Source organism: Rana temporaria, chromosome 10 (assembly GCF_905171775.1).
Source record: "Rana temporaria chromosome 10, aRanTem1.1, whole genome shotgun sequence".
NCBI classification, from domain to species: domain Eukaryota; kingdom Metazoa; phylum Chordata; class Amphibia; order Anura; family Ranidae; genus Rana; species Rana temporaria.
The window spans coordinates 121,596,767-121,622,322 of NC_053498.1; the positions used below are offsets into that span (position 1 = coordinate 121,596,767).

A 25,556-nucleotide genomic window follows, 5' to 3' on the forward strand; every position below is an offset into this window, starting at 1 on the left:
TCTGACAATTTGAGAGCATGGGTATCCAACATTTGTCAGAAATTCCGACAATTACCAGATGGAGCATACAGGCGGTTGGATTATACGACAAAACCCTTTCATCACACAATCGTTGTCAGACTATCCGATCATGTGTACAGGCCTTTACCGATACAACCGGCCCTTTGAAGGCAACTATAATGTTGACGAGTTTGACACTCCTGCTATACTGGAATAATATTGCATATGGACTTTCAGTCTGTGGTTTGTACCTTCAATCTTAGACCTGGTATTCTGTAATACAAAGGAAACTGTGGGAACCCTCTGGGGTGTAGAATCTGCCAGCTCAGAAACCAGACCACCTCTATTAACATAATTATAAGACTACTGGACAGCAATACCAATAGGACAACCATAGGGTCCAGGGCTATCTATTGTCTTTCCCACGTTAGTTTGCATTTCAGCTCAGTGTTGGTGGCCACAGAAGATCTGTTCCTACAGGACATGGATTATTCTGCATAAAAGGTCTATTCTGCACTGCGTTGCTTCACAACTTTAAAAAATAAAATATAAAAAAAAACACGACAGGGGGAGATACTTGTGTGTGAAAAAACATAATTGTTTTATTTTTGGGGCTTTGCTAAAAAATAAGGAGGTTTGTGGCACACTCCAGTTCAAAAAAGCAGCTGACCAAAAATTTGGCTTCTGGTTAACCAATAAAATGACTGATTCAGGTCACGTCATTTATATTCCACATTTAGTAAGGAAAAACGCCATCTTTAGCCTAAAACGTGGGCTGTCTATAATGCCATAAAATGTCAACTACGAAAAAAAATAAAACACAAAATTTGGTACTTTAACCATTAAAAAAAAAAAAGGATATGGCAAGACGGCTAAAAGTGAATACAGTACATCACGGGAAGAGAAAAAAAGAAAAAAAAAAAAAGTCTTTGCAGGCAACACTGGCTGGAAATAGTAAAAACACTTAATGGGTAAAAAAAGTGATTATCTAAATTATGTACAATATTATCTAAATTTAGCCAGTCTCAACCAAGGATCCTCCAGAGGTTGCAGGTGATCGACCTTCCATTTAATGGTGCCCGCACAGATCTGTAGCAGACGTCACTTGGCAAAACCAGTGGCATGACAGCAGGCACCCTTTAAGTTGTCCAAGGATGGCAATCAGACTGCCGCTGTAAGGGGGCATTTTTCCCCCCAATAATCCACAATGAGCCGATTTTAGCAGGGTTTCCCAAGACCCAAAAATAATTTAAGGGTTCCTCTGGGTTCAAAAAAGATTGAGAAAGGCTGATCTAAATTGGTTCACGACGCAAACCTGATCACGTTCGCAAGGCTGTGCGTCGTCATTCATTACGTTTAGTTTTTACTCCAACACACGAATAGATATGTAAAAATGAAAAACGTGAAAAAAAAATTACAGTATTTCCTTTTGAAAATGAAAGTATAAGCTATGTCCAATGTGGAATGTACTTACAATAACTGGTAACAGGGCTCTACAATAAAATTCTTTTATAAAAACACTATAATGGCCCACCCTTTCCCCTCCCCCCCTCACACACGCTTTATCAACTTGCCACAAAAGATCGTCCAAACCCGATGAGGAAAGGGAGAGACGATTCATTCGAACATCAGACAAGTTCTCTCCATCATAGACAATATTCATTCATGGTTCAACAGCAAACCCTGGCAGAAAATGCAATACAAGTCCGTAGAAGCCCAAATCCTTATAAAGGACAAGAATCACTTGTTGAATTTTAACGGGTACCCGATGGCTTTTTCCAGGCACTCTACTAAAGAACCTGCAGAAAGGAAATCTCTCTCCACTTCAACAAACTTGATGTAGATAGTTTTTGGGGAGACGCCCGGCTCCACCTTGCAGTTCTGCGCTAAGAATCCGTTGATGCTTGCCCACTCTTTGCTCTGGTTCTTGACGGTGGACTGAAAGTGGAAAAACAAGCACTGCTGCAACGTGATGCTTTCGGCAATGCCGAGGTAGCAATAGTTAATTTTTGGAGGTACCAAGTCGTCAGACTCCGAGGGACTGTCACAATTCCCGTCGTTGACTAAATCCACCACTGCGTTGTCGGTAACAGGCTTGCTCCGCAATTCCTCGTAGCCGATGGCGTAGAGACCCGGACATTTTGGAATGCCCCCAGGCAAGAGGTATTGGACGATGTCTCCTCCGATAGGCTTGGAGTGAGCAATGGGAATCCACTCTGTCTCTATGTGCAGCTCCAGACATCGAGCTTCGCTGATTGTGATCTCCAAAAATTTGTAATAAACGTTTTTCCAATTCATCTTCTGCACTCTGGTCATTATCACCCGCCCCTCCGGCTTCTCAGGATTGAAGTACTCACGGAGCCGCTTACCCAGCGGGACCTGGGAGCTAATCTCTGCGTAATGGTACCGTATATCCTCCTTCCACCTCGTGTTATAACCAATTCCGAATATTGCCAGTTTGTTAGAGAGGTGTAATCTCGAAAAATCTGTCCAGCTCTGAAACAGCTCCCACTTCAGCTGGACGGAGTCCAAGATGTGCATTATAGTTTTCAGCATATCTCTTTTCCTGGAAAGAAGAAAACATTAAAGCTAAAGTATAATGTATGCATACAATGCTTTCCTTTGTTCACCCACCCCTTCCATTAGCATGCCATTAAAAAGTTTCAAATTAGTTTTTTGAAGAAATACCTTTTTGAGACCCAATGATTTTATCACTGGGTCTTTCTGCTGGTCCTTGCTTCATGGGCAAATTTTAATCTGGTGGGAGAGTCCATCAAGCTCCTGTAAGTGGCACATTACCCTGCCTCCAGTGTTATATGAAAGTATATATCCCTTGGTCACTGGCTGCTGCAGACTTTAGATGAACAATCTGATGATCAGTTGTTTGATTACACTAAAACAGAATGTAATCATACAACTGATCAGCAGACTGAAGAACCAATTAGCAGCGTGCATGTCTAAATGGATGCCTGGGATATTTTCTTTCATAAAATGTTAGCAAAAGCAGCACAGTGACTGATGTCAGCTCTAAAGATTACACCAATACATGATGAAGAGCAAAAGTGATTAATGGAAGATAAAGTCAATAGCAGTGAGACATAAATCAACGACCGTGTGAATGACTCAGGAGGGAGAGGGGATCGAAGCCGTTCAGTAAGGAAATAAAGATGAGCTTACTGCATTCCGTGAGGATAGTGTGGTCTGCTTTACACAGATCCTGTCAGTTTCCCTTAAGGACTCCTTCACTCCAGTGTATTGCAGTAAAATGCATGCCTTACAACAATGCACTGTGCAAGTGTTGAATTGCAATGATCCACAGAGCACAGCAATGCATGTTGTGCATTGCAAAAAAATAAATTAGGCGAGTTATATCCCACTTATTTTAAACGGGAAGCCTAATGCAACATGCCGCAACAAACATTCAACTAAATGGGCAACAAAAATGTCTATAAGAATTGTGTAATACATAGAACATTGGCGATTTTGGCTTTGGTTCTTAGCAAGAGTGGACTTCTAAGTAAACAGGGCATGAACACAGTCACAGGACACTTGCACGACACTAGGCATTTTCCTCTAATAGTACACTTCACGCACAGTTTAAAAATATACACATTTCTGGCAGTCTGGGGGGCTACCACAGGAGATCAAGGAGACTATCCAGAGCTGGGGCACTGGAGAATAGTTGCAAGCAGTGGAGGGGTTAAATACTGACACTGGGGGGTTAAACTGACTTTGACCTATGGATGACATGCGTTCCTTAAGACTGCAAGAAGATGCATAAAGCAGCACTTTATTACAACTACTTACTGTATCTCCTCTACGGAGTCTTTGCTCTTTGGCGGTCTTTTGGGAATACCGATTTCTTCTAGACGAAAAGGCAGACAAAAAAAAACAAAACATCAAGTTAACAAAAACTTTGAAAACGAAGATCATCACTGCAATTTTTCTGCACCACAACTGTGTTATTTTGAAAGACTTCTAAATCTGAGCTTTTATCAGTTGCATTTCAGAGATCAAATGGTTTTATTGCTCATATTTTGCATTCTCTGCTTCCTCAGCCCTTTCCCACAATCAACATTAAAAATCTTAAAAACATTTTTTAGATAGATATATCTATATCCAGTGACATCCCTAGATCTTTGTGCCTTTACATGCAATGCAGGTGTTCCAACGAGCTGGTTCCTACCATCGATATGGTTCCAACGGAAAACTCCAAGCGGATACAGCTGTTCGTCAGCTGTAGACGCGCTCGCTCCCGATGGCTGAATATACACTCTATAGTACACACCGCTCTACACAGCAAGGGCAAGCAAGGGGCAGATGTGATATTGACCAGTGTTTTTTTGATTGTTATCCACGCCGCGGATAACCAATCAAAAAAAACACTGCTTAATATCACATCCGCCCCTTGCTGTGTAGAGAGGCGTGTACTATAGAGCGCAGGGTCTAAGCAGGCATCGGGAGCGAACAGGTCTAAGCTGACAATCAGCTGTTGAGCCTCGGAGATTTCCGTGGCCTCCTACTGCGCAGTCAAGGCAGGAACCATATCGATGGAGGAACCAGCTCGACAAGACACAGGCAGATCATGGCTGGTGGGCTGGGCCGGCAGGGTGCTGTACATTATTTCTGGAAAGCCTCACAGCCCCCTGCCTCAGTACTCCTCTCAAGACCCCCTCAGTCCTGATGCAAGGAAAGGGCTGGCTTGTGGGAGGAGTTATGTAAATATCAAAATGCCTTGATAAGTCGATGTTAATCGGGAGGTAAGGAAGTTTTTAGGGAGGCTGTATGTGCATGTAGACCATCCTAGATGTCCTACAGCCAGAAAATGGGGGAGGGTGGTCTATCTGACTTGCTGCACCTTCTACTTCACATTGTGAGACGCTCAGTGTGCAGCAAAATCAAAGAAAGCCGTTTCAGTCCAGGAGAGGAGCTTGTACTAGGGAAGGTTGGAGGTCAGAATTTAAGACTTTGGATCAGGCTCGTTATGCCAAAAATTATTTGCAGTTTAATCTCCTTATGTGTTTGGACAAGGTTGCAGGCATCTTAGAGCTTGTATCTAGGGAAAAAATTGACCTGAGTTTTCTTACTCTTGGATTCAGGTCTACTGTATATAGGAGAGATCAATAGGTTGCTGTAAAACAAGTGCCATTTCCATGCGAATCCATTCATTTTACCTCCCCCCCCCCCAACACACTAATACAGTAGCAGACAATGTCCTAGGTCAGCTTTTCTCAACTGCAGCCCTCAAGGTGCCCCAACAGGTTGTGTTGTCGTGTTTTCAGGCTTCCCATTATTTTGCACAGGGGATTTGATCAGTTTCACTGCCTTAGTAATTACCACAGCCGTTTCATCTGAGGGAAATCCTGAAAACATGACCTGTTATGGCACCTTAAAAACTGGAGTTGAGAAACACTGTTCTAGGTTAGTGAATCAAAACTATCGAAGTGAAGAGGTCAACATGGACAGTCAGGCAACTAGCATGCATCGTGTGCCACTTCCAAGCCCTATAGCGAGTAACTTCAATGCCGACTATGCCCCACGCAAGTCTAGGAAGGAGAAAATGTCAACTGCACCCCAGGAAACAACTCTGACAACTTCCAGACAAACAAGCAGAGTCTCACCTGGGACAGCCTCCTCAAGAAGAGGTGGTTCTCTACAATTTGTACCGTACTGGTGTTTAGATCCTGAAAACCTAATAAAATAATTGTAAAAGGCTGTGCCAGGCATGGACTCTGTGCAATTCTGAAGTCACTGGGGGGCAGTTTGCCCATTTCTCCGCACAGCTCCCTGTACACATCACTTTTACACAAAGCTCAGGCCCATGGGAACACGGCCTCCAAACACTGTGTAATGCAACATGAATGGGGTACTCTATAAACACTGGAAGTACTCATAACATTCTAAAAAGAACAGCAGAGGTAATAACAGTGCAGTACCGTCATTAGGGGGACATGGCAATGGCTTCTTCTGGACCACCCAAGGTCCTAAAAGACAAAAAGAAAAGAAAGACGACTTAACAATGCTCATTAAACAATGCATTGCCAAGAGTACTGAAGAGGAAAAAAGTGCAGTAAGCTATTAAAACAAACCCACTGCATCTATCGTCAGAAAATTAAGTCCTGCTGGATCACTTCAGGCTGGCCGCTTTTGCAGGTATAGTTATGTAATACATAACAAAATAAGTGCCTATACTGTTTAATACACTGTCTCGCCCTGCTCTGCATATGCTCAGTCGCTCTTCATTTTTAGGCACTGTGGAGTTTACAGCCAAGTAAGCTGCTTTTGTTTGATCTGCAACTGCCATGATGCTGCAGGTCATCAGTTATGACACCAGCCATTGGATGGTTTTTACAGTGTGGTTGGGGAAACAAGCAAAAACGTGACAGTTAGCAATCCCAGCAATGTAACTTTTTTTTTTTTTTTAACAGATGGGTTTCTTTCCACTTTGATTTACTTCTGTTCAGGGGCTCAGGACTCGTAGTGACTTTGAAGAGGTGTCTGCACTACTTTGATCCAGAGAGTGTACAGTGGGATTAAACTTGCATCAACGTCCGCTCTAAGGTCACACTGGAAATCGTGTAAATTGGGAGTCACTCTAATGTGAATGGAGCCCAAATCTTTTTTTCTTGGTAAATTTTTCAATACAATGCTGTAGTACAGAGGATATGTATATAGGTTATGAAAACATCAGTGAATGCTTTGCATAAACCATAGTTTCTTTTGTAGTAAATATACACTCTGGGCCCGTTCACACTGCCTGCGCACTAAACTCCAGTGGATTAGTGTGCGGGCAGCTGGCAGTTTGAGGGTGCGGTGCGATACAGATGTTCCAGCACACAAAGTGTCTTCCTGTGCAGTGATCAAACGTAGCACGTCTGCATTTTATTGCAGCTCACTGCACCTCTGGGCTGTGGTGCAGTATGAATGGGACACATGGTAATATATTGTTTTCCCTATCGGTGATTACCATTCTTCCAGTGCAGAAAACCGCCAGTCACTGCACTATGAACAGGCACTAAACCTGGCAAAAGGTGATCTTTCAAGAAGGAAAAAAAAACGCAAGCGACACATTTTATAAAAAGGTAGAGATACTGTAGGTACGGAAAGTATTCAAACCCCCTTAAACGTTTGACTCCGTTATATTGCAGCCATTTGCTAAAATCATTTAAGTTATTTTTTCCTCATTAATGTACACACAGCACCCCATATTGACAGAAAAACACAGAATTGTTGACATTTTTGCAGATTTATTAAAAAAGAAATACTGAAATATCACACGGTCCTAAGTATTCAGACCCTTTGCTCCGTATTTAGTAGAAGCCCCTTTTGATCTAATACAGCCATGAGTCTTTTTGGGAAAGATGCAACAAGTTTTTCACACCAGGATTTGGGGATCCTCTGGCATTCCTCCATGCAGATCCTCTCCAGTTCTGTCAGGTTGGATAGTAAACGTTGGTCTCTGCAGAGATGCTCAATTGGGTTTGTCAGGGCTCTGGCTGGGTCATTCAAGAACAGTCACGGAGTTGTTGTGAAGCCACTCCTCCGTTATTTTAGCTGTGTGCTTAGGATCATTGTCTTGTTGGAAGGTAATGCTTTGGCCCAGTCTGAGGTCCTGAGCACTCTGGAGGAGGTTTTTGTCCAGGATATCCCTGTACTTGGCCGCATTCATCTTTCCCTCAATTGCAACCAGTCGTCCTGTCCCTGCAGATGAAAAACCCCCCCACAGAATGATGCTGCCACCACCATGCTTCACTGTAGACTGTACTGTGTAGACTGGGACTGTATTGGACAGGTGATGAGCAGTGCCTGGTTTTCTCCACACACACCGCTTATAATTAAGGCCAAAAAGTTCTATCTTGGTCTCATCAGACCAGAGAATCTTATTTCTTATCATCTTGGAGTCCTTCAGGTGAGTTTTTTTTTTTTTTTTTAGCAAACTCCCTGCGGGCTTTCATGTGTCTTGCACCGAGGAGAGGCTTCCGTTGGGCCACTCTGCCATAAAGCCCCGACTGGTGGAGGGCTGCAGTGATGGTCGACTTTCTACAACTTTCTCCCATCTCCCGACTGCATCTCTGAAGCTCAGCCACAGTGATCTTTTGGGTTGTTCTTTATCTCTCTCACCAAGGCTCTTCTCCCCAATAGCTCAGTTTGGCCAGCCAGCTCTAGGAAGGGTTCTGGTCATCCCAAACGTCTTCCATTTAAGGATTATGGAGGCCAATGTGCTCTTGGGAACCTTAAGCGCAGCAGAATTTTTTTTGTAACCTTGGCCAGATCTGTGCCTTGCTACAATTCTGTCTCTGAGCTCTTCAGGCAGTTCCTTTCACTTCATGATTCTCATTTGCTCTGACATGCACTGTGAGCTGTAAGGTCTTGTATATAGAAAGGTGTGTGGCTTTCCTAATCAAGTCCAATCAGTATAATCAAACACAGCTGGACTCAAATGAAGGCGTAGAACCATCTCAAGGATGATCAGAAGAAATGGACAGCACCTGAGTTAAATATATGACTGTCACAGCAAAGGGTCTGAATACTTAGGACCATGTGATATTTCAGGTTTTTCTTTTTTAATAAATCTGCAAAAATGTCAACAATTGTGTGCATTTCTGTCAATATGGGGTTCTGTGTGTACAAGGAGGAAAAAAATGAACTTAAATGATTTTAGCAAATGGCTGCAATATAACAAAGAGTGAAAAATTTAAGGGGGTCTGAATACATTCCGTACCCACTGTATGTATAACAAACATTGCAAGACATTTTTTAAAGCAGTATTCTAACATTGGCCTGCAGTAAATATTTAGTCAATCAGGTGCATGTGTAGTAAATGTCTCACCATGAGTGAATGTTTGGTAAAGTCACATTCACCGCTTTATAAATGCAGCACTGTGAGTTCACACCTACAGTATGCATGTTGTTGTGCTTGTTACGCATTATGTGTGCTCAATTTCAACTGCCCCCAAAAAGTATAGATGTGAACACAGCATTAAGAGAACTGTTCTTGTTACTTTCAGCAACCAATTACATTGTTCCTTGCCAAAACACCTGTTTATCGTCACAGCCTAGGCATCCATCAAGCACTGGAGGCTGCGACTTCCCAACTAGTGTAAGAATCAAGAGATCACTTACCCATGCTAGTGCATAAAACAAAACAAAAAAAAAAAACATGAAATCCACATGAAATGTCAATTCGCAACCATTAGACAATTTGTATGCTGGTAAACAATACCTGCACCTTCCCACCTCAGATCACCCCCAATTCCTGCACCTTCCCACCTCAGATCACCTTTCAATTCCTGCACCTCAGATCACCCCCAAATTCCTGCACCTTCCCACCCAAGATCACCCCCAATTCCTGCACCTTCCCACCTCAGATCACCTTCCAATTCCTGCACCTCAGATCACCCCCAATTCCTGCACCTTCCCACCTCTGATCACCTTCCAATTCCTGCACCTCAGATCACCCCCAATTCCTGCACCTTCCCACCTCAGATCACCTTCCAATTCCTGCACCTCAGATCACCCCCAAATTCCTGCACCTTCCCACCCAAGATCACCCCCAATTCCTGCACCTCCACACCTCAGATCATCCACAATTCCTGCACCTCCCCACCGCAGATCACCCCCCAATTCCTGCACCTTCCCACCCCAGATCACCCCCCCCCATTCCTGCACCTTCCCACCTCAGATCACCCCCCACCCCCACATCACCCCCAATTCCTGCACCTTCCCACCTCCCCAATTCCTGCACATCCACACCTCAGATCACCCCCCAATTCCTGCACCTTCCCACCTCAGATAACCCAAATTCCTGCAGTTTGAGATTTTATCACAAGACACAGGGAAGTGGTAGTTTCTACCACCGGATGGGAGTGTCAGCAGTGGTAGTTGCCATTTTGACAGGGCTCCTTTAGTTCTCTTGGATGCAAAAGGCAACAAGAACAGTTCTTCCAACAAACACTTCAGCACATGCCCGTTACATTCAACCAATTCACCGGAAAATGTGTGGAATAAAATAGAGTGAAAGCCAGCACCGTTTTATCAGAAAATTAAAGAGTGGGAATCACCTGGTAACGTCTGACCTGGCTCTTCGGACCTCTTGCCAATCTCCTCCACTGCCTCATTGCCTCCACGGAAGACTTCGCTTTGCAGCTCGCCAGCATTGCGGTGTGGCACAGGTGCCAAGTATGAAATGTTAGGCTTTTCTACTCCTGTGCAAGTGTGAGAATGTTTTTTATACCATTTTATGTTAACTACGCTATTTCCCTTTCTAAGGGCAATTTATTGAAATATAGTCAGTTTGAGCATAAACAGTTTAAGGTCGCCTGGCAGTATGGCCATGGTATGGACCATAATGCCATTTGAAGATTGTTTAATAGTTTGATGTTGATAAGACACAGAAAATGTGCATGAAGGCACACCGGTGAGTCTGGCAACTAGTGGACTATGTATAAACCAAACCAAACATAACAAAACAAAACTGTCTAATAATATTTTGTATTTAGACTTGCATCTTACCCAATTCCTCCCCTGGGAAGCCCTGGATCTCTTGGCTGTGGTTGGCCCAATCCTCCTGGGAATAGTCCTCCATGGTGCTGCCGTCAGACTCCATCTCCTGGTACAATCCACTGCTGTTTATTAGCACTGGTTGGCATGGCTGTGTGTCCCATCCGCCCTGGCCAAACACTCGTTCTAGCTGTTCAAAGGTGTAGCTGCTTTTCCTTTTCCCAACACCGCGCTCTTTCACACGACTGTAGCATCTGCGGAGAGTCTGAAGTAACAAACAGATTTCAAACTCTGAGATCTGTACAGAGGAACAGACCAGAATCTGAACATTCATGATTCAGAACACATGTACCCTTTAAAAGGAGAAGTACAGCCAAAGCTTGTTTGGATGTACTTCTGTAGATCATAGGAGTGCAGTTTGTTCTGCACTCCTATGACCCGTTTTCAGCAGACAGCCGGCAGAAGCACGCTGTCGGCCCGGCGTCACAGAGCCAGTCAAGACTGGGAAAAGAATGCCACCATATGGTTGGGATACACCCAGAAGCCTGGACCAGCACCCGGATCAGCCTCTCAACAAGCTGCTGGGAGCCTGAGCTGGCTGCTTCAGCCCCCTCCAAAGCCCAGCGCTCCAGTGAGCATGGGGGACAGAGCAGAGAGCGGTGACAGACAGGCACCAGCTCTCCACTCAGGGAGCACTGAGAACTGAGCGAACAGCAGCGTTTGAGTGCGCAGTTCTCAGCCTTAGGAGCTGGCTGGGGACAGATTCTGAAGCCATCTAGGCAAATATGATTCCAAAAAACAAACAACCCTGAACTTTTTATGTTTCAAATTAGCAATAATAAAAAGGGCAGAATCTGACTTGCTGCAAATTACCCCATTAGCCATCGGGAAGCTTCTGCCAACTGGAAACTTGCATTTCCACTGACAGTAATAGATACATGTATTTATATGGTGGGTATATAAAACTAGATGCTACATTTACATAAAACCGGAAACTTCGCAAGGTGGTGACAAGTCATCTCCTCCCTCTAAAATGGAAGAAAGCCAACCATAACTATTCTCAAAATTTCTCTCCCTCCTCCTCCCTATTTAGCCAAACCTTTATAATAAAAAAGGTGTGCGCTCACCTATTTTTAATATGCTCCGGTCTGGTCACGTGATCCCACAGCTCCGGCTCCTCTGTGCCAGTAAGAGGCTGCTCTGCTGCAGGGGACCGCCGACAATGGCTAGGCCATGGGAGCCTATGGGTGACATAACTGCTCCCAGAATTCACATCCATTGTAGAATGCTCCCAGGAGCAGATTGAAAATAGGTAAATACACAGATCTTTTTTATACATATTTAAGGAGGAGGAGGAGGGGGGGAGGGATCATTTAAGAATAGTTATAGTTGGGGTTTTCTTCCACTTTAATCAGTTTGAGAAGGGACACTACGGTGTTAAAGCATTACCACAATGCACTGCAACACATGTCACATTCTAAATGATACCCAAATGCACCTTGCAGTGCAGCTCAAGACAATCCGCTAACATGTGGCAGTATGCCGCTAGAAATGGTGCATGTCAATGCGTAGTCTAACACACCATGATGTGAATGGACCCTTATGCACAGTCTTTCAGAGCTGACGGAAAAAAAAAAAAAAACCCATGACAAACCCACTGAATTGTTGTACTACCTCATAATTCTGTTTTTTTATACAAATGCTCCATTTAAAAAGGCAAAAAAGACAAAGCAAATCTAAACCCAACAAAAATGTCATATTGCAGCTTACCGGAGATGTGACAGCTGCATTTGTTTTCCCCTTTCTGCATTTTTTTCCCCCCTTATTTGCACCTGGTGATCCTGCCAGTGACACCTCCTGTCCTAGGGTGACAACACTCACTGTATTTGTATCTAGGACTGCAGAACACCTTCCCTTCTAATCTCCCGGCTCACAGAGAGAACAAATCTGACAAGAGTGCAAAGTCAGAGGACACAGGAAGTTATTAGCAGGCAATATTCCTGCAGGATCAGGTTTTTTTTCAATTTTTTTGCACTTCTCAAACAGATAAGAAAATGCTTAAAGCGGGAGTTCACCCAATTCTTTTTTTTTTTTCTATTTTCCCCCTAGCTTCATGCTCGTTTTGTCTAGGGGAATCGGCAATTTGTTTTAAAATATGATCCGTACTTACCCGTTTTCGAGATGAATCGTCTCCGTCGCTTCCGGGTATGGGTCTTCGGGAATGGGCGTTCCTTCTTGATTGACAGTCTTCCGAGAGGCTTCCGACGGTCGCATCCATCGCGTCACTCGTAGCCGAAAGAAGTCGAACGTCGGTGCGGCTCTAGCCTGCGAACCGACGTTCGGCTTCTTTCGGAAAATCGTGACGCGATGGATGCGACCGTCGGAAGCCTCTCGGAAGACTGTCAATCAAGAAGGAACGCCCAGTCCCGCAGCCCATACCCGGAAGCGGCGGAGAAGATGCATCTCGAAAACGGGTAAGTACGGATCATATTTTAAAACAAATTGCCGATTCCCCTAGACAAAACGAGCATCCATCTAAGGGGAAAAGGTGTGGGCTATGGGTGAACCTCCGCTTTAATTGGTATATTTAACAAGTCAGACATTATAAGGCCTGCTATAGACTATGCTACTTGATCCCTTCATCAACACCGTCAGTAAGGAGAAAAAAAATCCCTCCCGTAGTGCTATTGTGTTCTGATAGTCTGAGGTTTCCCAGCCGTCTGAATACAATGCTCACTGCTGGCGACTAGCCACTGGCAGTGATCGTATGGGGGAAAAAAAAAATAAAAAAAACCTGACAGGCTTGGTGTACTGAAGTTGACTGATAAGTTGACAATTTCCGCACAACCAACCTGCCCATAGTTGGATAAAAATTCAATCTGTCTATGGCTAGCTTAACTGTTTATCGTTGGTGTTTAAAACAAAGACACCATAGACGAGGTCCATGAAGCATAAATTCAATAAAACTACCGAAACGTAGTGTACTCAGTGTAATTTTGTGTTCTATAGCACAGCGGCAAAGTGGTTGGCACCTCCACCGGGCAGCACTTATGTTGTCGGCTTGAAGCCAAACCAAGACACTACCTGCCTGGAGTTTGCATGTTCTCCCTGTGCCGGTTTCCTCCCACACACTCCAAAGACATGCTGCTGGTAGGTTAACTGGCCCCTGTCTAAACCGGCCCTGGAATGTATGAGCGAGTTGGGGACATTAGATTGTAAGCTCCTTTTGAGCAGGGGCTGATGTGAATGTACACTAAAGGATAACTTTTACAGAAGTTGTCCTTTAAGAAATTCCCCATCTCCCTAGGGGCAGTGCACCTGGAATATCATCTTTAGTCCCAGATTCAGCAGTCGTTCCTCCGACAATGGTCCAGGCCGGCTCCTTCTCATACTGTGCCTTGGCCTCAATCCCTTTGGATAAGCTGTACTCATTACTAAAAGCAAAAATCGGCAGTTCACTTTGTAAGGGAAGGACATCTTGGCAATGGAATTTTCCCCAGAGCTCAGTGAACGTGGTGAAATTTCACTTTGCAAACAATAACTAATCACGTATGAAAAAAAAATTAAAATTAAAATTTTACTTGCACATGACTGGACCATAGACGTAACCAGCTCACCAAGATCTGGGTAAAATTTCCTGGCAATCCCATGGTGTCATACAAAGACTTACTCATAGGAATGAATGGGGTCACATAGTAGATAAGGAGCTGGATGGAACTTGGTCAGAGGAAAGTTAGAACGATAGCAAGTATAATTCCAACAGGGCTGCATGTAAGGATGGGGGGGGGGGGGGCCTAAGTGTAAAGTTCATTAACTCATGGGTATTAAAACTACGGCCCTCCAGTTGTTCAGGAACTACAATTCCCATCATGCCTAGTCATGTCTGTGAATGTCAGTGTGTTACAATGCCTCATGGGATGTGTAGTTCTACAACAGCTGGAGGGCCGTAGTTTGAGGGATCAGTGTATTAACCGCTTTAAAGTGAACCTGTGCTTTTCTCACACACCCCACTGCTCCATTCAACCATTGTAAGGAAAGTCCTGTGTAAACCAAGTCACTCAATTAGCCCAGCTCTTTTAGGGCTTGTTCCAATTTGCAACCGGCGGGCATTAAAACCAGGGAGGTCAAATCTCGGTTTTACAGCCTTCTAACCATACAGCTCCTCACGTCTGTACACATGCAGGCGATTGCAATATTTAAAGGGTAGAACCATGCCGTGAGGGTGCAACATCCTCACTGCCCGTCACACACCTCTGAGAAGTGATGTGTAGATCACTTTTCATAGAAGCGGCATATGAACAAGACCTTACATCACTGGATATACCAGTGATTTTCTTTGGCTTCTGGCAGCGAACAGAATAGCAGAGAAGCAAAAGGTAATTATATGTTGGGGGAAAGTGGAGGGAGCCAACACACACCATTTGCTCTGCTCTCAGAGAGTCAAGTACAGATTTGTCTTCAATCTTCTGGGAACAAAATGCGTGCCAACACTACTGCTTGAGAGGGATTGATAGCCATTCTTTCAGGCTTTTCCAGGTTGTTGAAGATCAGTTGGATAAGAACTGCACAATGTTTCTCAAATGGATCAATCAGCTACAATACCAGTGAATGAACCAAGAAAAAGGTACCAGTGTTAGAAGATACTAGTGTGCGCAGAGGTTGATGACCTGACCGAAAAAGTGTCAACCCCCCCGATTATTGAAGAATCGAGGACAAGGAACTCCCAGGGAAGACCATCGGCTGGGACTATATGGTGGTTGTTCATTGGCATGTCTTGTATGAGAGACTTCTGTATTATAATGCAACACAAAAGACCTTGAAAAACTCTGGAGAAGGACTCTTGCAAGGTCACAATCCAACCCTAGTCTGAAAGACGAGAATCTCATTTACGGGATAATTTAATCCACGTCGTCTTGAACATCCTTGTTGCAGAGCCTAGACCGATACTGAAATAGCTTTACAGGGAGGGGGGAAAAAAAGTATTTGATCCCCTGATGATTTTGTACATTTGCCCACTGCCAAATAAATTATCAGTCTATAATAAAAAAAAAAAAAAAAAAAAAAATTGATTTGCATTTTGATGAATGAAATATTTTATCCCCTATCAGCAAGATTTCTGTCTTCTATACATGAAACAAGCTGAGATTAGGAGCACTCTATTAAAAGGGAGTGCTCCAAATCTTAGCTTGTTACCCGTTTAAGACACCTGTCCATAGAATCAGATTCCAATCTCTCCGCCAAGATCAGAGCTGTCCACGGATATCAGGGACAAGACCTACACAAGGCTGGAATGGGCTACAAGACCATCGCCAAAGGAGCTTAGTGAGAGGGTGACAACAGTCGGTGCGATTATTTGCAAATGGAAGAAACACAAAATAACTGTCGATCTCCCTTGGTCTGGGGCTCCAAGGAAGATCTCACCTTGTGGAGTTTCATGAGAACGGTGAGGAATCAGCCCAGAGCTACACAGGAGAATCTCACTGATCTCAAAGGCAGCTGGGACCATTGTCGACATAAAACAATTGGCAACACACTACGCCGTGAAGGACAAATCCTGCAGTGCCCGCAAGGTCCCCCTGCTCAAGAAATCACATATAAAGGCCCATCTGAATTTTATTAATGACCATCTGAATGATTCAGAGGAGAACTGGGTGAAAGTGCTGTGGTCAGATGAGACCAAAATGAAGCTCTTTGGCATCAACTCAGTGTTTGGAGAAGGAAACCGTCAGAGGTGGAAACATTATGCTTTGGGGGTGTTTTTCTACTAAGGGGACAGGACAAATTCACTGCATCAAAAGGGACGATGGACAGGGCCATGTACCTTCAAATCTTGGGTGAGAACCTCCTTCCTCAGCCAGGGCATTGAAAATGGGTCGTGGATGAGTATTCCAGCATGACAGACCTGCCACAAAAGGACCCGCTGACACTCCAGTGATTCTTTCATAACAGTTGTCAGTGTTGGCGAGGACAAGGCTGGAACTCACTCTAATTCTGAATGAGTTAGAACAGGCTGGAAGCTTTAAAAAGGAGGGTGGTGCATGAAATCATTTCTCTGTTAACGATGGTTACCTGCTAGCTAGGAAACATGTGCAATCATCATTGCTTTGCACAAAAAGATTCACAGGGAAGGATATTGTTGCTACCAAGGTTGCCATTACCCAAATTAACCATTTATGGGATCGAGAACTTCAAAAAGAGGAGGTTCAATTGTTGTAAAGAAGGTTTCAGGACACCTAAGAAAGTCCAGTAAGCGCCAGGAATGTTTCCTACAGTTGATTTAGCTGCGGGATCGGGGGGCACCACCAGTGTAGAGCTTGCTCAGGAATGGCAGCAGGCTGGAGCGAGTACATTGGCATGCACATCGAGGAGAAGACTGAGGATGGTCTGGTGTCAAGAAAGGTAGCAAAGAAGCCACTTCTGTCCAGGAAAAACATCAGGAACAGACTGATATTCTGCAAAATGTACAGGGATTGGACTGCGGTAAAGTCAATTTTGGGGCATCCAGAAAAAAAAACTTTGCCCGGAGAAGAAAAGGTGGTCCTGTGTCATGCCACCAGTAAAGCATCCTGAGACCATTCATGTGCAAGGTTTCTTCTCAGCCAAGGGAGTGGGGTCACTCACAATTTTCCTTTTCCACCCAAAAATTGAACTTCCGCTTTTCTGAACCCTCCCCCCCTCCAGTGTCATATTTGGCACCTTTCAGGGGGAAGGGGGGTGCAAATACCTGTCTAAGGTATTTGCACCCACTTCCGGGCATAGACTCCCATGGGAGTCATGCTCCTTGCCCACTCCCTGCCGTCTCCTGGGAAAAACACTGGTCCCAGGAGAGAGCCGGGACCAGTAAGGGTGCGCTCCCCTACGCGTGCATGCGCAGGAGGGAACTGGGCAGTGAAGCCGCACCGCTTCACTTCATGATTCCCTCACCGAGGATGGTGGTGGGGGGCAGCCGAGAGATGAGCGACTGCTCATTTTCTGTTGCGGGCGAGATGGAAAGGCAAGTGTCCATTTTTAAAAAAAGTCAGCAGCTGCAGTATTTGTAGCTGCTGGCTTTAAAATAAAAATAATAATAATTCGGGTGGACCTCCGCTTTAAGAGCACAGCCATGAATAAAGAATGGTACAAAAAACATCCTCCCAGAGAAACTTCTCCAAACCACCCAAGAACAGTTTGGTGAACAATTCCCTTTTCCAGCATAATGGAGCACCTTGCCATAAGGCAAAGACGATAATGGCTTAGAGAACTAGACATCAAACCTTTGGATCCATGGCCAGGAAACTCCCCAGACCTTAATCTTATTGAGAACTTGGTCAATCCTCAAGAGGCGGGTGAACAAAAAAACCTCCCACAAATTCTGAAACTCCAAGCATTAATTATACAAGAATGGGCTGCCATCAGTCAGGATGTGGCCCAGAAGTTCATTGACAGCATGCCGGGGAGAATTGCAGAGGTCTTGAAAAAGAAAGGTCAACACTGCAAACATTGACTCTCTGCATAAACTTAATAAGTGTACATTGACTACATTCAGTATACAATAGTAACATCTGACACAAAGATCTAAAAAACACAGTAGTAGCAGACTGTGAAAATTTAGATTTGTGTCATTCTCAAAAATATAGGCCACAGCTGTACACCCGACTGCCCTCCGATCCACCTAGACAGAGGGTGTAGAAAGGTTATCAGCACACCAAGGATTCTGCAAAAGGGTCCAAAGCTTTATTCACATGGCCACATGCTACACACACAGCAACGTTTTTGGAGTCACGCAGGGGCCCCTTTGTCAGGCAAGTGACGTTTGGACCTAGGCAGAGGGATCCCCTTCCGTTTAAAAATAATTTTGCTTCAAAATCGTCAGAACTGAGACGCTTCACTCATGAATACGATCCTATTTCAATCAGATTATGAGGCGATTATGCCAATCGAAATCCACTTTCCCATGTGTGGTGTATCAAATCGGATGGGTCATTGACTATAGATCGATAATTCCTATTGGGAGAGACCAATCAGAAAAAAATGTGATTGTTTTAACGAAGCGTGTATGGCCACGTCAAGGCTCTGCCCAGGACCATGTTTAAGCCCATCGCAAACCACAGTTCTCCTTCCAAAGGATGATTACAGTCTGGTTCGGCGTTTTAGTAGGTCGACTGCCCCCCCGGCAGATACAATAAAAGGATCGATCTACTCCAAAAGACAAAATTGAGAATGCCTAATCCATTCACAGGATTAGTTTATACTCAAACTTCATGGTACGTGATTCTTCCACCATCAAAGCCTCTTCTATTCTGATTACTATATACGGTTACAGTGCAACCCAGGCTGAATGTACCCAAGTCAATCAATTTGGTTACAACCAGCATTTTGGATTTTTACATGCAATTACTGCCAGCAGCTATAGCCACTAGCAATAATCACACTGTTTTCCTGGTAGGGACAGCTCCCTGCGACACCCCCCCCCCCCGGGCTTGAGAACACAATAGCACAGTGGAAAACAATCCCCCGTCAACGCTGACCGTATTAATGGGAGAATCGTGCAATGTTCTTTTCTGGGAAGCCGTGGTTGTAAGGTCTATTTATAAGGCAGTGAATGTGACTTTCACCAAGCATTCCCAGATGGAGAATCAAACCAAGTGACCCTGGAAAGATTTCCCTGCAGAGTGTTAGCTGAATGTCCAATTCACAGCTTTATAAATGATACCCATAAATGTTTGCCCCTTCATGTTGGCAGTTTCCAGCATTTATGACCTACCTCTGCTTCTGTCTGGGTTCACTAATTAACATTCTAACCGGCAGAGCCCATTATTTCCAATAGACGGTTACATACAGCACCTTGGAAAAGTATTCTCATCTTTAACCATTTTCTTATTTTTACAAAAAAACTTGTCTCCCTGCATTACTTTTTTCAGACCTTGATGTCATCCCTCTGCCTCTAAACCTCAGCGAATCAGAGGAAGGTTTGTATTCATTGATGAATTAAAGGCTTCCTGTGAATGGCTGAGCTGCACTCAGCCTGACTTGATTTTGTTCCAGGAGCTGGATGAGAAGTCCCCATCCTGCTGCTGACCACAGTGCTGTACTGTATGTAGCTGATACTACGGCTCACAGCGGGCCCATCAGTGCAATGTTTCTCAACTCCAGTCCTCAAGTACCCCCAACAGGTCATGTTTTCAGGCTTTCCATTATTTTGCACATGTGATCTGATCAGTTACACTGCCTTAGTAATTACCACAGCCGTTTCATCCGGGGGAAATCTTGAAAACATGACCTGTCGGCGTCACTTGAGGAATGAAGTTGAGAAACATTGAGTTAGTGGAGCAAAATAGTTTGTTTGCATCAGTTTGGTCCAAATTAACTATTTAAAGTCATGAGAATTCTGGAGTTCTGCTCAAAGTGAACTTTGCCAGGGCAAAGCCACAGGTTCATTTTAATGAGCCCTCTTTAGCTGCACCCATCGTATTTTCTGGCGTATAAGACGACCTTTTGTACTTAATATCCCCCAAAAGTCAGGGGTCATCTTATACGCCGGTACCTGTAATGCAGAGTCAGTCAGATTGCGGGCGTCCATTGTTCAAAAACCGCGCCTCCTCCCCATCCTGTTCCGTGGATGAAAGGACCTCCGTGATAGGTGGAACACCGAACACAGGCTTTGCTGGGAAACTGAGTGTTCCGCCTATCACGGAACAGGACGAGGAGGCGGCGCGGCTTTTGAACAATGGACGCCCAAAGTCTGACTGACTCTGCATTACAGGAATAAGGCATGGAGATCGGCAGAGTGAGGTATGCAATGGGCATAGCGAGGTGTGTCGGAAGGGAGTCGTCTTATACGGCGAGTATATCCCAAAACCAAATTTTTAGCTGGAAAATTAGGGGGTTGTCTTATACGCCCAGTCGCCTTACACACCGGCAAATACGGTACCTGCTTTCCCATCACACCTCTGCCTCTCCTATATGAGAGGACAGGGTGGAACCCAGTGTAATATGAAGAGAGTAGTATACAATATGCAGGGAGGAGATACCTTCATCCTTTCAGAACACTGTCTGGGAGACCCTTACTCTGTGTACAATGAGGAAGGCAATATAGAGACTAGTATGTACTACAGAGCACTGGCTGGGGGTCTGATGTATAGGAGGGTGGTATGGAGAGAAGGGGGGGGGTACCTTCATCCTCTGGTGGCACTGGCTGGAGTCTCTCATGGAAGGGAGGGTAACTGTGGGGGTAAATTCATTCTATCACATCATTGGTTGGGGGTCTCTGATGGAGAAGCAGAGGTTTTAGAGCACAGGGATTACTATGGCGGTACCCTCACCCCATCACATCACATCATTAGACAGGGCCTCTGATGGAGAGGAGGGTACTTTAGGGGCATTACCTTTGTTTTATATTCCTGGCAGGAGGTCTCTAAAAGAGAGTAGGGGGTACTATGAGGGTATAATCACTAAGTAATAGGTACTCTAGAGGGGAGGAGGCACATTCACCCCTCTGGCTAGGGCTCTCAGTTGGAGAGGATATTATAAGGGTATTATGTGGATACCTTAATCCTCTCATTGCTGCTGGAGGGAACATCTAATGGTGAGAAGGGGTTATATACACAATGTAAAGGGGTACTGTGGTGGGTGTGTACCCTAATCATTTGATGAAGATAGGGGGATACCTTCATCCGCGCTGGCTAGGAGCTTCTTATAGAGAAGGTAGTATGTGGGGGGGGGGGGGGGGGTATACTACTGCGGTACCTTTATTCTCTTGCAGCACTGTGCGGACGTCTCATGGAGGGGAATAGAGTACTATAGGGCTAAATTCATCCTCTCTCTGATGTGGGTGGAGCAAAATAGGGGTATCTTTCTCCTCTTGTAAGTTTGTCTGGAGGCCCTGGGGGGGGGGGGGGTGTGTTTGTGCAGGGTTTGGCACCTTCATCCTCATGGCACTGTTTGAGGGTATCCGATGGGGGAGAAGATAGTATAGGGGTACGCCTTCCTCCCTAAAATATCTCTAGCTGGCAGGCCCTGACGGGATAGTAGTAAAGAGAAGTAGCAGTAATAGGGGGGGTTGCAACTTCATCCTTTCGCAGCACTGGCTGGGGGCCCCCCAATGGGATAGCAGCAGTATGGGGGGGGGGGGAGCATAAGGGTCCCTTCCTCCTCCGATAGACCCTGATGAGGGAGGGGTGTTGGTAAAGAGACGGAGGGATGCATTCCATTGTCCTCTAGCCCCACTTGTGGAAGAGGGGATAATATACGAGTATTATGGGATCTCCTTCTCCTCCGGCAGTTCTAGCTGTATGGGAAGGAATAACATAAGAGTAGTATTCCCCCCCCCCCCCCCTTCTCTGGTAGCTGTCTGGCAGACCCATGTGGGGGATGGGTGGTAGCACAAGGGGAAAAGAGAATAGTATAGTACTATGGGGGTCCTCCCCTCCTCCCCCTCTGGCAGTCCTGGTTGTGGGGGAGGTAGTATAGTAGTATGGGGGTCCCCTCCTGTGGTTATGTACCTTCACCCTCTCGCAGCACTCGCGGGGGGTCCCTGATGTGGGTGGAGAAAGTATAGAGGTATTATGGGGGCCCCCTCCTCCTCTGGTAGCCCTGGCTGGTAGACTCTGTGGGGGAGGGGAGTGAATAGTACTATGGGGGTCCCCTCCTGTGGCTGTGGGGGGAGGGGATAGTATAGTAGTATGGGGATCCCTCCTGTGGGGGAAGGGATAGTATAGTAGTATGGGGGTCCCCTCCTGACTGTGGGGGGAGGGGTAGTACTATGGGGGTCCCCTACTGTGGGGGAGGATAGGGTTACTATGGGAATAGTATAGTAGTATGGGGGTCCCCTCCTCTGTCTGTGGGGGGGGGGGGTGCTAGTATGGGGGGTTCCCTCCTGTGGAGGGGATAGTAAAGTAGTAGTATGGGGGTCCCTCAAGTGGCTGTGAGGGAGGGGATAGTAGTATGGGAGTTCCCTCGTGTGGGGGAGGGGATAGTATAGGGGCCCCTTTCCTGTGGCGGAGGGGTGGTACTATGGGGGTCCCCTCCTGTGGCTGTGGGGGAGGGGTGGTACTATGGGGTCCCCCTCCTGTGACACTGTTGAAGGGGTAGTACAATGGGGGCACCCTCCTGTCGGAGAGGGGTACTGTGGGGGGAGGGGACAGTATAGTAGTATGGGGGTCCCCTCCTGTGGGGGGAGGTGATAGTATATGGGGGTCCCCTCATGACAGGGGAGGGGACCATATAGTGGGGGTCCCTCCTGTGGGAGAGGAGATAGTATAGAAGTATGGGGGTCCTCTGGTGTGGGAGGAGGGGATAGTATGGGGGTCCCATCCTATGGGGGGGGGGGAGATAATATAGGGATACTATGGGGGCAATAGGAGTAAATGGAGGTCCCATCCTATGGCCATGTACCTTCATCCTCTTCCAATGCTGCCTGGGGGTCCTCTCCTGTGGGGGGAGGGGACAGTAAAGTATTGGGGTCTCCTCCTGTGGGGGAGGGAATAGTACTATAGGGGTCCCCTCCTGGGGGGAGGGGATATTATAGTATGAGGGGCCCCTCTTATGGAAGAAAGGTATGGGGGTCACCTCGCGTGGGGGAGGGATAGTGGTACTATGGGGGGGTAGTATGTGGGGGTCCCCTCCTATGGCCATGTACCTTCATCCTCTCTCGGCACTGGCTGGGGGTCCTCTCCTGTGGGGGGAGGGGATGGGATAGTATAGTATGGGGGTCCTGTGGGGGAGGGGGTAGTATGTGGGGTCCCCTCCTATGGCCATGTACCTTCATCCTCTCCCGGCACTGGCTGGGGGTCCTCTCCTGTGGGGGGGGAAGGTATAGTATGGGGGTCCTGTTGGGGGAGGGGTTAGTATATGTGGGGGTCCCCTCCTATGGCCATGTACCTTCATCCTCTCCCGACACTGGCTGGGGGTCCTCGCCTGTGGGGGGAGGGGATAGTATAGTATGGGGTCCCCTCTTATGGGGGAGGGGTTAGTATATGTGGGGTCCCCTCCTATGGCCATGTACCTTCATCCTCTCCCGGCACTGGCTGGGGGTCCTCGCCTGTAGGGGGAGGGGATAGTATAGTATGGGGTCCCCTCTAATTGGCGGAGGGGTTAGTATATGTGAGGTCCCCTCCTATGGCCGTGTACCTTTATCTTCTCCCGGCACTGTCTGGGGGTCCTCGCCTGTGGGGGGAGGGGATAGTATAGGGTCCCCTCTTATGGGGGGAGGGGTTAGTATATGTGGGGTCCCTTCCTATGGCCGTGTACCTTCATCCTCTCCTGGCATTGGCTGTGGGGGGAGGGGATAGTATAGTATGGGGTCCCCTCTTATGGGGGGAGGGGATAGTATATGTGGGGTCCCCTCCTATGGCCGTGTACCTTCATCCTCTCCCGGAACTGGCTGTGGGGGGAGGGGATAGTATGGGGTCCCCTCTTATGGGGGGAGGGAATAGTATAGGGTCCCCTCTAATGGGGGGAGGGGTTAGTATATGTGGGGTCCCCTCCTATGGCCGTGTACCTTCATCCTCTCCCGGCATTGGCTGTGGGGGGAGGGGATAGTATAGTATGGGGTCCCCTCTTATGGGGGGAGGGGTTAGTATATGTGGGGTCCCCTCCTATGGCCGTGTACCTTCATCCTCTCCCGGCATTGGCTGTGGGGGGAGGGGATAGTATGGGGTCCCCTCTTATGGGGGAGGGTTAGTATATGTGGGGTCCCCTCCTATGGCCGTGTACCTTCATCCTCTCCCGGCATTGGCTGTGGGGGGAGGGGATAGTATGGGGTCCCCTCTTATGGGGGAGGGTTAGTATATGTGGGGTCCCCTCCTATGGGGGGAGGGAATAGTATAGGGTCCCCTCTTATGGGGGGAGGGGTTAGTATATGTGGGGTCCCCTCCTATGGCCGTGTACCTTCATCCTCTCCCGGCATTGGCTGTGGGGGGAGGGGATAGTATGGGGTCCCCTCTTATGGGGGAGGGTTAGTATATGTGGGGTCCCCTCCTATGGCCGTGTACCTTCATCCTCTCCCGGCACTGGCGGTGGGGGGAGGGGATAGTATAGTATGGGGTCCCCTCTTATGGGGGGGGGTTAGTATATGTGGGGGTCCCCTCCTATGGCCGTGTACCTTCATCCTCTCCCGGCATTGGCTGTGGGGGGAGGGGACAGTATGGGGTCCCCTCTTAATGGGGGGGGATAGTATATGCGGGGGTCCCCTCCTATGGCCGTGTACCTTCATCCTCTCCCGGCACTGGCTGTGGGGGGAGGGGATAGTATAGTATGGGGTCCCCTCTTATGGGGGGAGGGTTAGTATATGTGGGGTCCCCTCCTATGGCCGTGTACCTTCATCCTCTCCCGGCATTGGCTGGGGGTCCTCTCGTAGCCCAGCTCGGCCAGGGCCCGGGACACTCGGTCATACATGGCGGGCCCCGGGGCTTTGGTACCGAAGATGGTGCCGGCTCCCTCCAGTTGTTGATAGCGGGCCTCCACCAGCCTCTCGTTGCCCCATACGGCGATGAGCGCGTTGGTCTCGGCGGGAGTCCACGACATGCCGCGGCAGGCGGTAGAGAAGGAGACAGAGGGGGAGGGGGCCGGGCCGCCTGTCACGCCTGCGGTGAGTGGGGAGGAGCGGCTCGGGGTGGACGGGTTAGACAAAGAGCGCTGGCCGTCGCTTAGACCCGGGGAGGCCGGAGATAAAAGCTCGCTCTTGGGGATTTTCAGACAAGACGAAGCCTCGGACGGAAGCTCCGAATTACAGGGCGCCGCCATCTTCCCCCTTGTGTGCGGCCGGAAGTGACGTGGCCCGAGGGGGGCGGGGCGCGGGCCTATCACCGCCAGACCAAAGGGAACCGCAGAGAGGATGGAGGGGAGCTGAGGACCAGGATGGCCGGGGGAGGCCCCGGGGTCCTCAGCTCCTCACAACCACTCTCCCGCCAACACACTCGTGTCCTTCAATGACCGAGACCACCGTTATATAAGAATACACGATGTATATAATACCTGACACCAGTATATGGGAGCTTCATATTACCTCAGAGTGATGATCCCCTGTGTAATTGTTATATCAATAGCACTCCATAACACCCAACGTGATATCCACATAA

At 47.0% G+C, this 25,556-nt stretch overlaps 1 protein-coding gene across 9 annotated transcripts; it reads right to left on the bottom strand.

Annotated features, from left to right (window-relative positions):
- Positions 1 to 580: 580 nt before the first annotated feature.
- MSANTD2 (Myb/SANT DNA binding domain containing 2) lies at positions 581 to 25,259 on the bottom strand. Of its 9 annotated transcripts, none has more exons than XM_040326151.1 (6): positions 24,796 to 25,259; positions 10,513 to 10,765; positions 10,062 to 10,205; positions 5,937 to 5,984; positions 3,808 to 3,862; positions 581 to 2,566 (listed from the first exon to the last, which is right to left on the bottom strand). In XM_040326151.1, the coding sequence occupies exons 1-6, from the start codon at positions 25,219 to 25,221 to the stop codon at positions 1,741 to 1,743; spliced, it is 1,752 nt and encodes a 583-aa protein (XP_040182085.1). In that variant the 5' UTR covers positions 25,222 to 25,259; the 3' UTR covers positions 581 to 1,740. The 9 variants fall into 9 exon arrangements, with proteins under 9 accessions (XP_040182085.1, XP_040182084.1, XP_040182092.1 ...); XM_040326150.1 differs by having other exon boundaries at positions 3,808 to 3,865; positions 24,796 to 25,258; XM_040326158.1 differs by lacking the exon at positions 24,796 to 25,259 and adding an exon at positions 23,978 to 23,997 and having other exon boundaries at positions 3,808 to 3,865.
- Between the last annotated feature and the right edge of the window lie 297 nt (positions 25,260 to 25,556).

Excerpts from the sequence above, each read along its gene's own strand:
- MSANTD2 (XM_040326150.1), bottom strand. The coding sequence starts at position 25,221 with ATGGCGGCGCCCTGTAATTCGGAGCTTCCGTCCGAGGCTTCGTCTTGT. Across the intron at positions 10,206-10,512 it reads CTTCCCAGGGGAGGAATTGG|GAGTAGAAAAGCCTAACATT; the intron begins GTAAGATGCAAG and ends ACACTTGCACAG. Across the intron at positions 5,985-10,061 it reads GCCAGGTCAGACGTTACCAG|GACCTTGGGTGGTCCAGAAG; the intron begins GTGATTCCCACT and ends TTTGTCTTTTAG.